This window comes from Canis lupus, chromosome 20 (genome assembly GCF_048164855.1).
Source record: "Canis lupus baileyi chromosome 20, mCanLup2.hap1, whole genome shotgun sequence".
Lineage (NCBI taxonomy): Eukaryota > Metazoa > Chordata > Mammalia > Carnivora > Canidae > Canis > Canis lupus.
In genome coordinates, this window is record NC_132857.1 from 42,468,164 (window position 1) to 42,483,533 (window position 15,370).

A 15,370-nucleotide genomic window follows, 5' to 3' on the forward strand; every position below is an offset into this window, starting at 1 on the left:
GCTTCCGTTTCCGTAGCACGGAAACCTGAATTCGGGGGTTCCAGGAGGGGCTTCCTACTGGCTCCTTTTGTGGAAAACTTCCGTAGCAAGGTAGCTTTCTGAGAACCCCTAGTATCTTACCTGTTTATATGGAAATCTGGATTCGCTGGGGCTAGACCAGGGACTGTGTTCACAGATCTGACTACGTGCGGTCTCCATCTCCACCTCTGCAGGGGGAAACGTGAGAAGGTGCATCCTGAGAATGGAACCCAAATGGGCCACCTCTAAAGCACGGCCCTTCCTTCTTGGCCGGGCAAGAGTCAGGGCTCCTGCCTGGGTCCGATGATCAGGGCCTGGCTCAGGTGGCACAGGGCCCCACACAGCTGGCCTGTCTCTGGAGCAAAGGTCTAGGTCCCGTGGAGGGACAGAGAGGGGAGCCCGCAGGTTAATTTCTTCTGTTCTTTCAAGTTCTAACCTATAAGATGGGGCAGCCTGTGTGATAATGAGGGAATGTGCAGCTGGTGGCCAGGATAGAGCAGAACAGCCCCTTCATCCAGAGAGACTTGGGCAGTGGATCAGGCTCGAGGCTGCCAGGCTGAGGCTAGAAAAGCCGATCCCCTCCCCATCCTCCCTGTCCACCTCCTCAAACCCTGCAGAGCCCATGAGGGCGATGGCCTCATGGGGCTGTCCTGTGTCTAGGCCCTGTGCCTTGGGATTGCTTCACACCTGTTTCCCAAACCCCACTATAGTTATGTGGGATTTCTCCCAAGGAGACAGCAATGAATGCTAATTTTGTAATAAAGCTGTCTCAAATTAATTCCCTGAATATAAGAGCCCTATTGAATACCTTGTTCCTGCATTTGTAAATACCGATAATGTTGTAAAACCCCAGCTCTCTGGTGGTCTGTTGAGTGCCTCCTCGGTATGAGGCAATCCTGGTTCCTCCGTATTCATGGCCAGTTAGCAAAATGAGTGACTACTACAAGCCCATGCTACTTTTCCTTCTCTAGCATGGGACCTGGTTCTCAGCTTAAGCTCCTTTTAGTCTTTTGGTGCCCATGACCTTGAAGAACCATTGAAGAACTATCCATCCCTGTTGTGTAGTAGGAACTTAAATCACATAGATCAGGCCCTTTGGAGTGTCCTGTGCTGTCGTCTTGAATCAGGGGCAATCAGGCAGCTGGTCATGGAGCTGCCTTTCACTCAGGGCATGAGGTAGGTGCTAGAGAGGCGCCTACAAACTCCTGTGCACAGAACGTGCATGAATCAGTTGTGCTAACACAGACCAGGGGGCGGGGGCCCAGAGGCAGAGGCCCCGGGAAAAGCCAGAATCAGAGCTGGGATGGCCCCCTAGGAAGGACCTTGGCTCCATAAGTAGGAACACATGTTAATGTGATACCTGATTTGTAATATTGCTACCTTTTCAAGTTACATCTTCTAAAATATGAAATGGTTGAGTTTGGCAGTTCTTTTTGAAGATGGGGAATTCTAAACCGTGAAGTCTAGACCATGAGCGCTGTGGCACCTGAGTCAGGTCACGAGTGAGTTTGGGGGACTTGGTGGACTCAGGGTCAGAATAAGCAGAGCAGGTTGGGTGAGGGAGGAGAGGAACTCAGGGGCAGGGAAGGGAGGAGTAAGACCAGTAGATGGGATCCTGCTTGCATCCGTTCATCCTGTGTCTGTCTGTCTTGTTGGGAGGGAGGGATAAGTTGTTTCTATCCCCACAGGATGTCGGCAGCCCCATGGGGAGGTGGGGCTTTGCCCTTTTAATCTAGGTCTAGAGCTATAAATGTAAACCAAGGGCTGCTGGCCTCAGAAGCCCCTCCCATCCTGTGAGAGGCCAGCTGGGGGGAGTTCAGCATGGCAGGGTCCTACAGAAGGGACAGAAGGGGAGCGGCAGTGTGCTAGGAGTCTCTGGGTGGGAGTGAGAGTATGTGTGGCGGAGTGTGTGTGTGTGTGTGTGAAAGAGACACAGACATCACAGAACAGGGAAGCAGACGCAACAATACGCATGCTCTGAGAAGGCAAGGGCTCCCCCGGTGGGGCGTGAGGACTGCTGGTGCATGGAGGCTGGTTCCCAGATGCACTCCAGCAATTGGGGAAAATCAGCTCAACCCCCTGACTTTTGCCCCCTAATTCAGCAAGGACAGCGCAGTGCTCTTCCTCACTGCCCAGGGCTGTGAAACAGGGACCTGCACACTAATGAAAGGGGGAGCTCCCTGGGGGCCAGGCGGTTGGACGGCATCCAGAAGGGTCTGGAGCCATATATGCCCAGAGCCCCACGTTGACCGAACCGTCAGGGAGCTGCCCTGTGACAGGTCACGTATAGTTCTGGGGAACAGTGCTACTTGAGCACTTCGTGGTGGTCTTTGGACATCATTCCCCACCAGGCTGCTTCTGCTGCGGCCTCCGTGGAGATGTGTTCGCAGGCTTTGTACACGTGACCTCACATCCTGGGAACACGTGCCTGGTGCCAGCTGGGTCACCAGGGGCAGGAGGCTTTCCTCATGGCTCCTGACAGTTATACCCCTGCCGTGGGTCTGAGAGTTGTAGAGATTCCCACACCCCTGGGTAGCCGTGTACTCGGCAGGTGGCTGGAGTTAAGACAGAGCAAGTCCTAGAATTCACCTAAATAAGGAAATAACCTAAGCATCACCTTTATTCTAAAGCTGTGTTCCGTATAGAAACCTGGAAGGCACAGATGAATTCTGGAGAACCCTTTCTGTGAGTAGGCCAGTGGGGGTATCCTGTGAAGGACCTGGTAGCCCAAATCTCTCTCTTTTTTTTTTTTTTTTTTTTAGAGAAATCCATAAATCCCCACTTCCTGTCCTTGTTTTCATGGTCTGTGACCTTATCCGTCTGGGTGCCTACATCTTCCAGCTGCTACACCAAGACCAGAGGTGTCACGGCTTTGAGGGAGCTCGCTGGTGACTACAGGAGCACCCTAAAAGTGGGTGCTGCCCTCTGAGCATGAAGAGCCAGGCAGGCAGGCTCAGGGAACTCACTAGAAGCCCTGATGTGCTGGGAACTGTCCAATTCGTGTTGGCAAGGGCAGGCGTGGGCCAGGCAGTTCGTTGGCTGGAGGAAGACGAGAGGGGGCAGGGGTAACAGGGAATATGGTGCTTTCCACCCAGCGTTTGGAGGCTTTCCAGAGGCAGCAGGAAACCTAGAGTGCCCCATCTGGATCCCCACCCTGTCAGCAAGAATCGAGATTTAAGTGTACAAAGCAAAATGGAGATGCTTGGCATGTGCATAAATTCACAGCATGGGGCAAGGGAGGGAGGTCGCAGAGCGCATCCAGGGCTGGGTGACCATGGTGACAATGACGATGTGCAGTAAGGGTAAGAGTTACCGCTGATTGCATACCTACCCAGAGCTGCGCTCTGCCAAGTGCTCTATAAGCACTGATTTAATTTCTGCAGCTCCCGCAGGGGTTCAGGATGATTTGCCCCCCACTCCACAGAAGAGGAAACTGAACCAGAGAGAGGCTCGCTCGTTTGTCCAGGGTCTCCTGGCTCATAGAGATGAAGTCAGGATTCAAACTCAGGGCTGGATGGACCTTCCCCCCACCCCCCCCACCCCCGCTTCTTCTCTTCTCTGGCATTGGGATAGCATGCCAGACACCTGATGAGGCCTCCTTGCTCTCGGGGCCACAGGGTGGGTGGGACCAGTGTACCCCAGGCCAGAGGAGAGGGTACGCGGCTCTTCTTGGAGCTAACAGGCCGGCACAGGCGGTGGCCCCAGCCTGAGGAAGCACAGCCACATGGCTCTGCAGCCCACAGACCTTTCAGCTGTGGGGGGAGGATGACAGAGGAGTAGCAGCGCGGGTCTGCAGTCAGGGCTTGGATTAGGAGTCCTGCTGTCTGTCCACAAGCCTCAGGCACTTAGCTCTCCGGAAGGGGTGGGAGGGAGCCTACTGCCCTGGACCAAGGGACTGCGGAGGCGCAGTGGACTGATGCCCGGGACCCCCCGCCCCCGGCCCCGGAGACCACTGATGGCTTTCCAGTGGGAGACTGAGGCCATGTCACATAAATCTTTAAACCATCAATAAAAACATTAAACATTTTTTAAAACATTTAAATAAATGTACGCCTTTGTCCCAGTTCTCACTCCCCTGGAGTAACCCTTGTGAAGGCTTTAGGGTGCAGCCCTCTCCTGTTTCGGGGCGCACACACACAGGCTGAGCCACTCTACATCTCGTTGTGTTACTTGCCTGCCTCCCTCAAAGAGCTCTCCGAGGTGCTTCTTGCATCTCTACCTCCTGCTTTCTCAAGGGCCACACAGACCTCCGAAAAGCGCAGATGTGCTACAAATTATTCAGCCCTTCCCCACTTGGTGAGAATTCGGGTTATTGCCATTTTTTTCCTCCATTATGGACAGTGTTTCTGGGAGCAGCCTCGAACACATTCACACACACACACCCCTTTCTCGAGCCTGGACTCCTGGAAGTGGGGAATCACTATGTCATAGGGTGGCTACTGGTTCCTTTTGAGGGCAGGTGAACTGTCCGTGCTCCCCATACCTCCGGAGGTGGGCTGGGGGAGCCGGTGACCAAGCTAGTCCCTGCACCTCCAGTCCTCATGCCTTTCTCTCCCTCTTCAGGTACGAGGTGGTCTGCCAAAGCTCGGAGCTGGCCAAGGACATCCTGGTGCCGTCCTTCGACCCCAAGAACAAACACTGTGTGTTTCAAGGTGACCTCCTGCTGTTCAGCTGCGCGGGCGCCCACCCCAGGCACCAGAGGATCTGCCCCTGCCGGGACTTCATCAAGGGCCAGGTGGCTCTCTGTAAAGACTGTCTATAGCGGCCGTGGCTCGGCCTCACACTCACTCTGCGGGGGGGACAGTGGCTCCAACCCCACTGGGGCAGCGCCAGGGGGCCCGACGTGTCATTCAGGGACTCTGGCCAGAGCCTGAACTGTACGGTGGGAGGTTTCGACGTGGTGTCGCTCCTTCTGCGGTGGGAGAGCCCCACAGCCGAGCTCCCCCCGCCAAGAACGGAATGAGCAGATGTCAGGCCGGGTGCCTGGCTTCTCCCTGGCACAACTTCATTTTTATTTCTCGAAGAGACTGTGTCGATGCAGCTGCTCCGAGGTAGAATGAGAGTATCAAGATTCATTTAAAACAGAACCAGAGGAGGAATTGGAGCTGGTCGGAAAGAACTTTATACGGGAACATTCCTAAACCCCATTAACTTATTTATTTGGGAGGGAGGGAGGGGGAAGAGGGGAGGGCAAGGAGGGATTGATCACACGTCTTGTTTCTCTGATTTCCCACTGTTTACTGTCCACCTTCACTGTATTATGACTCCTGTCTGCTTCCAGAAGGAAGCAGGAGGGAGACAGGATGCACTGTGGGGCCGGTGGCTCGCTTGAGGGCAGCTGTGGGGACCTAGCTCCTCCAAGTAGTCGGTGGCAGAGCAAAAGCAAATGTTGTGTGTGCTTGACAGCTGGCAGCTAGGGGACAGGTAGCTCCTGGGCTCGGGAGGACAGTCCTGTGTTATCCTGAGAGCCCAGCCGGGGACCAAAGATGGGGCTGCTTTGCAGTGAGAGCTCCTTTCCTCAACCCTCCCCCTCCTCTTCCCATCTCATTCTCTCCCCCCTCCCCCGCCCTCAAACACACACACACACACACACACACACACACACACACACACACCCCTTGGCCCTGATTTCTGATGAGGATCCCTTTAGCAAAGAAACGCAGGATTGGGTGACTGACATTGGCTGGTTGGTGGCAAATCCGCCCTCCCTCAGATGGCCCGGGAAGGAGGGACGTAGAAACCCGGGACTACACATCATGCTTGCTTACCCTTGAGGAGGGTTATCCGAGCTGGGGTGTGGACAGGCATGAAGCTGGCCCCTGAGAACCAGTGTCGCCACCAGAGCTGCGCGCCAGACCGGTGGGCTTGGTGTTCTGTTCCTTCTAATGTCTGATGTCACCAGAGTCCCGGGAATGAGGCTCTCAGCGGACCTGACGTTGGCAGGGGGAGCAGGAACAGGCCAGGACGGTGTGCGGTCCTGGCCTGTCACCTGTGGGGGTGCGTGTGTGTCTTGCACAGAATTGGAGTCTGATGCTGGCTCTTACCCAAGGCACGAATACTCTGAGGGGGACATTCTGAGCTGGCAGGTTGGCCCAGCCGGGCCGTGGGGTCCCCCGCTAGCCCCGTGCTAGCAGCGCGTCCGTGCTCTGGCTGGTGTGTGTGTTTCCCTTGAAGCCCCTGGCATCTCCATGCTGGTGACCGCGAGCCCGCTTCTCCCTCTTGCGGAGCGTCGCACGCAGGTGGCGTGGAGCGCCTTGGTCACCGAGGCAAGCACGGGTCACCCCGCGCTTCCCAGCACCCCGCCTGCCGTCCTGGACGGCCAGCCCGGCCTCGGTCTGCCAGGACAGTTGGGCAGGGCCCCTGGCCGGGCGGGCCTTCGGGAAGTGAGCTACGTCGGGAATCCTGCCTCTTGAGGACCACAGGGCGTGTGGAGCCCTTAGGCGTGGGAAGTTAGGGTGTGCCTGCCTCTCGCCCCCCCGCCCCCCAGTGCAGAAGTAGTTATCAAGTGCACAGCCAGCCTGGGTTTTTCTTAGACTCTCAGTGGGTCTGAATTTCACCCCTAATCCCAGAGAGTGAAGGGAGTGAGGCGGAGCGGCCGGGGTCTCCTCCACCCCTCAGGTGACCCCTGACCTGAGCACGTGTGCGGGGAGAGCATGAGCAGGGGCCCCTCAGGAACTAGCTGAGAGCACCCTCTGCCTGGGCCCAGCAGCAAGGGCGTAAGTCCAAAGGGAATCTCGGTGATAAGGGGTGTGTGTGTGTGTGTGTGAGAGAGAGAGAGTTTTGCAAGGGTAATTCCTGCTGTAGGAGAAACAACCGCCTTCCGTGTCGTTAGGAACAGCTTTTCCTTATGAAATGAGTCTCCTGGTTTCACCCTAGGTGGTGGGAATTCCCTTGAGCTCCCAGGGCTGCAGTTCCTGGGTCAGTGCTGCCCTCTCCTGGGCTCTTCTGGAAGCTTCCAGAGGTGAGGATGTCATGCAGGCACTGGGCCAGCAGGGGGAGCCGGCAGGCTGACGCGCGATCACTCTAACAGGACCAGATGAACCCATTTTGCAGAGCTGTTTCAGTAAGCACAGGGACTCAGAGCAAGGAAGCTGCAAAGCAGCGTTCCCAGAAAGATGCTGTGTCTGCCTGGTGTTCCAGAAGCTGCAGGGATTGTTGGTGACTGGCCTGTTTGCTGAGCTCAGGGCCTCTCCACCCTCCCCATTCTCTCCTCTAGTCAGGACTCAGGTCTAGCAGCCCAACAGAACACTTTCCTGCACTTGAGGATCCCTGTGCCTCCCCCCCCCAGTCCAGTAGTGGCCAGGAGGACCCCGAGTTCTGCACATAGAGCTGCTGCTCCCGGGGCAGACGCACACTCCAGGTGTCTGGGGCATTAGGCGGCGACACCGAACGTATAGCGGCTCCCAGACCACCACAACCTTGGCCCAAATCTGGTCAGTGGCCCCCAAGAGGGAATTGGGGAGGGAGCCTCCATCTGCCCGGGGTGGAGGGGGCACAGTTCCTGGCTGCCCCCGGGAGAGGACGGTGCCTCTCAGTAGGATCCGGGAGCCTTGGTGGTTTTGCTGCTGCCAATCTGAACAGAATCCTAAACCAGTTTTTAATTGATGATTTCCACAGGGACAGAACTCCCGAGTCAGGATCAGTGTCTTCCTGTGTCCTAAGCATACCTTGCCTTGTCTGTAAGTTGTTTTTTTTTTTTCTCAAGTAAAATTTGGCTTATTTACCCCCACTGTGACCCTAAATTCTTAAACATGAGAGAAATTTATCTAATTTATTAAAAGAGAGAAAGCTTTCCTTTGAAACGTAAACGCTTTGAGAAGTAAAAACTCCTGAAAGGGGAAGCACACTTCTTCTAATGCCAGTAAAAACCTCCTTTATTTCGTGTATATAATTTGATTTGCACATGTACAAATGGAGACACTTTTTTGCGTTTTTGCCGGGATTGGTTTTGTTTTGTTTTTTTTGTTTTTTTGTCACTGCTTTAGTTTGCTTTTTTTGTGTTTTCTCTATGTTTTGAAATAGTGTTTCTTTGGTATTTATTGTCTCTCTGACGTGCCTTTTCACTTTTCTTTGGGGTCGGTTTTTAGAAGGTGGGAACCATTTAAGGAAGATCATAGACTCCTCCCGTTTGAAGATAGGACATATCTTTGTGTCACCATAGATGCTCTGGCTGGGCACCAGAAGTGCCCTCCAGGCCCTGGGCCACAGCATATGTGCTCCCTCACCCCCGTGAGGCCATGAGAACCCCCAAGAGAAGGGCTGGCTTCCTCCGGCCCCCCCATGCCCTCCCAGGCTGCTCCACATTTTTGGATCTGAGGACTGCTGGTTGCCCGTGTGCCAACAGGCCTGGGCTCCCTGCAACCCAGGTACTTGGTGACATGTGGTTGGGACAAAAGACCAGTGCCATCTGAGAGGTTGCACTGGAAGAGAACTGTCTCCACTGAGTTCATTAGTAGCATTGACCCCAAAACTCGATCTGATTATCATAAGGGGGAAGCATATGCACCCCTGTTGTTTCCTTAGGGAACACAGGGTTCAGTAGAGGTGATAAAACCATATGCTGTGTATAGGTGGGTTTGTGCTTTTGAGACCAGACCAAGGTAGGCCACCCCAATTCTCCAAGGTGGTTGACCTAGATTGTGTATATCTTTGGGACAGTACTACCCTCACCAATGCCCCCCCCCCCAAATCCTTGATTTAAAAAAAATTTTTTTTTTTAACGACAGGCTCGGTTATGTTCCTATCCCAAGCCTGGATTACTGTATTTATTTTAAAATATTATAATTTCCACATTGGCTTCATTCTAATCCTATCCATCCCATCCCTGTAGGGCTGCAGAGCCCCTCCCTGTGAAAAGATGGATGGACGGATGTAGATTCAGATTTCTTTAGGGAGGTGGGAATTTGCTAAAGCTGAGGATGAGTTCTTTCATGCTCGTTGGCTTCAACAAAAACTGGAAACATGTTTTTATAGCTAAAGGCCAAATTAGCTGTATAGTCTTGGGTGCAAAAAAAAAAAAAAAAAAAAACCCTTACCCTAGCTTTCTTAGCACCTAGGGTTTCTGTGAGGATTCAGTGTTTAGCCGTGTCTGGCACATAGTAAACCCTCGTAAATGTTAAATATTGTTATTATTAGCGTTTCATAAAATTTGAGAAATAAAGAACTAAGTAATACCTATATGAAAATGCTATTCCAAGTTGATGGAGTGTTGTAGGAATTTCTGATTTAGGATGTCCAAGTCCCATGCCCATCCTGCTGGTTGAAATGTTACTGTATCCCTGAATGCACTGATTTGCAAATAGGCCTGATGAAACTAGGCTGTAAGAATTTGTGAACGGGAGATGAAAAGGGTGACCCACGTGCTTGACCTCGCCCCACTGATGTCTTCTGGACCATTCTAGGGTTCTTCTTTGTAGGACTTTCTGAGCTAGAAATTAAGTTCTCTGACAGACTGTACCCCTCACATCAAAATTATCTATATTCCTCTGAAATGAAATAAGACTTTCTGCGTTTTGAGGAGAAAGGCTTGACCAGGTGACTTTCTCATTCCCCAGTAAGTCCCTTTGCTGGTCCCTGCTGGCGGGGCAGCCCCTCCACAGTCCAACCCACAGGGATCAGACCCTGGGCTGGTCAGCAGTCACGTGTTTGTTTTGAACCCATTCCTTGAGAAGACCCACCCCTCCCCCAGGCCAGCTCGGCTAGCTGGGGACCCCAAGGCTATCCCACCACCCAGATGGAGCAGTGGGGGGGCAAGGGGTGCAGTGTCTTCAGAACCACTCCCAGGAGGCTGCTCATGGTTCAGTGAGGTTTCCTCAAATCACCGAAATACTATTTGCTTTTTGTTTTCTTGGGGTTTTAGCCTCTTTCTTCCCTGTTGTAGAGTTTTATCTCCTAACTTGGCACTATTCTGGATGGGCTGCAGTTGGGCATATGGAGGAGTGTGCTGGAGTCCGGGTTCTTCCTAAGTTCCTTCGGATTCTTTAGCCGAATCCGCAGTCTTGTGTGTTTGTGGATGTAAGGTTGGAATTCACCTTCTTCAGAGCATCATTCCCTCTCACCCCAGATTCTGTGGCACCTTAGGACCACCCCCACCCCCCCCCCGGGCTGCTGGTGAGGCGCAGCAGAGGGCGGCTGTGTGCTCCTGGGGCGGGGGGGTGACCGGGGGGGCGGAGGCAGTAGTGCGAGCTCAGACAGTGGCCAGTGGCACAGGCCCTGAAAGCCTTGCTGGAACAGCAGGACAGCAACTCCGCGCAGTCCGCCACCTCCGCCGGAGCCAAGATGGAGCAGGCTTTGGCTCACTGTCATGCCCACGTATTAACAGGACAAGAGCAGAACTATCGATGCCAAAGGAGATGGTGACATCCTTTCTACTGTAGTTGCTGTCACAGCCTTGATGTCCTTAAGCTAACGGCCGTTTGCGTGTGTGTCTTCAAACAGCTCCTGGTCCAACCATTTTCTACTGTTCACTTCTGGGGTTAAGTAGTGCAGGATCCTGCAAATAAGGTGTCGCTGTCCAAATGTACTGTACCTGCATAGAGAACACTGCTTTGTTTGCCAGTGTTGTAGAGAAAACTAGGGAGAACTTTATTTTTCAATAAACTTTTGTTGTGTGACAAGTGGCAGTGGTTTTTGGGGGGGTCTGGGTTGGGTGTGGGGTCACCTGCGGCACAAACCCAGCTGCATCCCCCAATGCTGGCGTCCACCGACGACATGGCATCCATGTGCCAACGCCCCGCGGGAAATGCTGATGAGAAGGTACGTTTAAGGAGTGGGGCGAGAAAGGTTTTAGGATCATGGATTCATTCCCTTATGTGGCACCCACCCATGCTAATTTCAGAGCACTTCCCCTGTCCTGCAGTCACCTACAAGGGAATGGAATTGGAAAGTGGATTGGGGTAAGTAAGTGGGCTTTTTTGGGGGGGTAGGAGATGCCCCAGAAAGGACAGTCACATCCATGCCCACACCAAAGGCTTGTCTGAGGTAATGCTGGAGGGCCATGGCCAGCCTCCATGAGGCCAGAACTCGCAGCTACTGCCTGCCTGGAATGCAGACACCCCGCAGTTCCCATCATGCATCTGTGGGACACAAGTCCCTAAAAGTGCCAGAGAAAACTCGAGTGCTTAAATTTGGGAGGGCACTACACCATTAGCTTCCCCTCCCTAAGCTTCTGTACTGTATGCTAGACACCGTGAGGAAAGAAATCTATTGAATCTTGCATTTCCCAGACCTGCTCATATAGTCAACCAACCCTTTCTTCCATGTGACGTATCCGTATCCCTTGGAACACTCTTCAAAATGCTGTTGGAGGAAGCCACGCAGGAGGTGTCGGATTGAATCAAGGTTAGTGACCCCTCAGAACGAACCACCTCCCCTCAGCTAGCCAGAGACAGGCCCCTGGGAGCAGAGGCAAGGGGGGCGGGGGGCAGGGGGCAAGGCCCAGGGAGCATCATCCCGCAGTCCCAAGCACCACCAAATGAATGTGCAGCCCCTGCCCCTCACAGGGCCTGCAGCGCCCATCAGGACGGTCCTTCGGGGTCTCCCCACTCACCACCCCCAGGCACCAGGGAGGGACCCCTTCCATGGCAACAGAAAACCTGCCCGGCACAGTGACCACAACGCTCCAAGATAACCTCCCCGTACCATACAAAACAGGTAAAGGTCTTTATTGGTCAGACACTGTCACCTGGACAGGCAGCAGTGCCGGAGGTACAGAATGTTGTGTGACGGGGGAACATTTGTACGGAATCTACACCTAACGTTACATGAACAGAGAACATCTTGTTCCTGGAGGGGCAAGCCATCTCTAACAGACTGTAATGTACCATTACCACTTAACACAGCATATAGATATATGCATATATGGATAGATTATATAATTATTTATTACAAATAAACTGTAGTTTCACATCTCTCAAAAATGGATCCTGTTTTTACATGTATGTTCAGGTTCTGAATGTACAAGAAAGGGTCATGTGCTTAGTTCAACCATGCAAAGCTCATACGAGTATCACTAAGTACTTTAAAAATAGAATGGTCTCCTTTTGAACAAATCTGTTTAGATTCAGGATTAGTAAAACAGTATGAAACTAATGAAGTACCTTGGTAGAAATTAGAAAGTGATGTGGACTGATGGATCTGGGTATGTAAAGGGGTGAGGGACGAAAGGTATGGTCTTCCCTTAAAATCTGCCAGGAGATAAGAGACTCTGGACCTGGAGGTGGCCGGGGGGCCACGGGGAGTCCCGCGGAGGTGGGTCGGCTCGGTTGCTATCCGTTTCAGGCTGAGAGCACCACAGGGGAACTTTCTGCCAAGCAGAGATCTTACCCTACCCACAAGAATCTTTTTTTTTTTACTCCAGAAAATAGAAAAGGTCAGTTCTTGCTGGAGGTGGGGAGACCTGTCCCCGCTCCCGTGCGCGTTGTCCTAACAATGGTTGACGGGGGGCAGTGGAGCAAAGGGGAACAGCGCAGACTGACCTGCCGGGCAGACCTTGTTCCCATGAACACAAACTTTCCAAAAAAGAAACTGGATGTTCAGTGAAATATTGGCACCATCTGCCTGTGTGGAAACCTCGTCGTCCTGACGGTCTTCTGCGGACACAGAGCAGCGGGCTCTGGCCCCGCTGGCCACTGTCACTCAAACATCTCGTAGTGGCGGGTCTGCCTCACCCTGGGCACCATGTCGATGAGGAGTCTGCAAAACGGAAGCACAGAGGTCACCCCAACATGGACCCCCTGTGGCCCAGGGGCTTGAGCACTGGGGGAAGTAAACAGAAGGCTCTTTGAAAACTGTAATTCATGTGCCATAAAACTCAACCTTTTAGAGTGAACAACTCCCTGAATTCACAGGTTGTACAAACCATAACCACCGTCTAATTCCAGAACATTTCCATCACCCCAAAAAGAAACCCCAATCCCACCTGCAGACATTCCCCATCTTCCCCTGAGGCCCACTGATCTACTTTTTGGGCTATTCTGGATATTTCCTCCATGTGGAATCATGTAACAGGTGGCCTTTTGTGCCTGGCTGCACTTGGTACCTGTTTTTGAGGCTCATCCACGTTGTAGCATGGAGCAATGCTTCATTCTTGGTAGGGACTGAGGAATATTCTACTCTGTGGCTCTACTATGTTTATCCATTCATCGGTTAACAGACACTTGGGTTGTGTCTGCTTTTTGCCTACCATCGGTAATTTCGCTGTGATCGTTCATGTGCAAGTCAGTACGTGAATTTGTATTTTCACTTCTCCGGAGTAGACAGGTAGCCAGGAGTGACAGTGCTGGGTCAAGTGGGGACTCCAACATTTAACATGCTGAGGAGCTACTCGGCTATTTCCAAAGGTGCCGTCCCATTGTACATCCCACCAGCAACGTCTGAGGGTTCTAATGTCTCCTCATGCTGGCCAACCCTTACTGTCCATCCCTCTTATTATAGCTGTCCTCATGGAACACAGGAAGCCCTTTAACAGTTAAAAACCCAGTGCCTTGGGGCACCTAGATGGCCAGGGGTTGAGCATCTGCCTCTGGCTCAGGTCGTGATCTCGGGGTCCTGGGATCGAGTCCCGCATCAGGCTCCCCGCAGGGAACCTATTGCTCCCTCTACCTATGTCTCTGCCCCTCTCTTTGTGTCTCTCATGAATAAATAAATAAAATCCTAAAATTAAAAAAAGGCAGACAAAAGTAAAACACTGCCCGCCACAATAATACCGGGCCCCTGCTGGGGGCTTTTCTAGTCACCTGACCTCACCCGGGCTCAGAAAGGTTCCAGGTGCAAGGTGTGACTGTCAGGAGTGGCCAACCGAGCATTCCCGGCCCCTGGGGAAGCAGAGACAAAAGGAGAACTTACTTGACCCCGTAGGCAAATATGGTGAGGCCGATCAGCACACCTATGCTGCCGTCCAGGTACCAGACCGCCGCGTTATGCTTGAACACCTCCGCACTCAGAAGAATGGAGAAGCCCATCACGCCACCCACGAGGGAGTTAAAGCCTGGAGAAACGGCAGAGAGAGGCTGACGGCAGGGCCAGGAGGACTTTCTTGGCCACCAGCGAGGCGACCCAAAGGCCAGGTGTGCCCCCACGACCCGGGCTTCCCCCCCTGCTGAATCTGCAGGGTCCAGGCCAGTGTCCGCACAGGACAGTCACACCCTGGGCGACTTCAACAGGTGGAGCGCAGTGATGGACGGTCCGCCGGGCCCCGCCGGCTGAGGGTTTCCACTCCAGGAAAGGACACGCCAAGCCTAGAATTTGTGACAAGGCTGCAGAAAAGGCCACCGGAACGGGGCTGGAGCTAAGGGATGCTGATGCGGGGCCACGGGGCGGAGCCGGGGCTCCCCGAGGGCAGGGTCTAGGTGAAGAGCAGCGTCAGCACGGGGGCGAGGCCGGGGTACACCCCATTGCTCTGGACTGGGGTGCAGCCTCCCGTGGGCTCCGCCGACACCGTCGTCCCGCGCTCCGGCTGCAGGCGATGCCGTGCCCTTGGGGAGCGCCCCCCCGCCCCCCCTTCATCCCTGTGCCTGGACTCCTGCTCCTGAAGCTTCGCCCTGGGAGAAGCCGCCCCTCCACCTCCTCAGTCTCCTTCCTGGACCCACGGCACCCACACCCCCACCCACGCACACACACCTCTGCAGCCCCTCACAACTCTCGGAAGAGCCGTGTCCCCCATGCAGCCCGGCTCCCCCGCCCTGAGGTCACCAGTGGGCATGTTGCCACCCGCCCGGGTTCATAACCGGGGCCCCTCTTCGCATGGCTGGCTGGCGCCTCTCCCCTCCAGCCACCCCTTCCCAGTCCCCGCTGCTGGATCCTTCCTCTCTCCCCGGGGGGTGGGGGGGCCTGTGCAATGGTGGGAACCCCTCCGCCCTCCCCACACCGAAGTCGCCCTTCGGCCCCACCTTTCTGCTGAGCTGCGGACCCGCTCATAAGCATCTCAAACTGAACATATTCAAAGCGAACAAAATCTTAATTTCTGCCCCCGAACACCTCACCCTCTCACTACCTTCTCTGTAAACGCTGCCACCATCCACCCAGCTGCCGAGGCCAAAAAGCTAAGAGCCCACCCTTGACATCTCTCACACCCCAGATCTCACCAGTCTGGCAAGTAGTGCTTACCCGCTGTGCCCTCCCCAGCTCAGCACCCAACCCCAGCGCACCTGCCCCTTGACTGCACCCCTGCGACGGCCTGAGAACCCTCCCTGCTTCCCCCCTGCCCACATCTCCCGCCCGCCCTACACAGCAGCTAAAGACCTCCCCTAGGAAAGCTGCCCAAGTCTGAGGAACATCCAAACTTCGAGACCAACAGGAGCAGCCCCTCCTGCCCCCACCCCCCGCAGCCCGCACAGCCCTTCCCCGGGCTCCC

General features: G+C 54.1%; 2 protein-coding genes across 7 annotated transcripts in view; one reads left to right on the forward strand and one right to left on the reverse strand.

Moving 5' to 3' along the window:
- The window catches only part of MGAT5 (alpha-1,6-mannosylglycoprotein 6-beta-N-acetylglucosaminyltransferase), a 339,881-nt gene extending 329,247 nt beyond the window's left edge, over positions 1-10,634 (forward strand). For all 6 annotated transcript variants that reach the window (XM_072789000.1, XM_072789001.1, XM_072789003.1 and 3 more), the window contains one exon: positions 4,582-10,634. In XM_072789000.1, the coding sequence (XP_072645101.1) occupies positions 4,582-4,780 (199 nt within the window). In that variant the 3' untranslated portion in view covers positions 4,781-10,634. The remainder of the gene's footprint in view (positions 1-4,581) is intronic.
- A 1,021-nt stretch (positions 10,635-11,655) lies between these two features.
- Positions 11,656-15,370, reverse strand: part of TMEM163 (transmembrane protein 163) — a 224,680-nt gene continuing 220,965 nt past the window's right edge. The window contains exons 7-8 of the mRNA XM_072789244.1: positions 13,864-14,005; positions 11,656-12,711 (exon numbers count right to left, since the gene is read on the reverse strand). Of these exons, the coding sequence (XP_072645345.1) occupies positions 12,651-12,711; positions 13,864-14,005 (203 nt within the window). The 3' untranslated portion in view covers positions 11,656-12,650. The remainder of the gene's footprint in view (positions 12,712-13,863; positions 14,006-15,370) is intronic.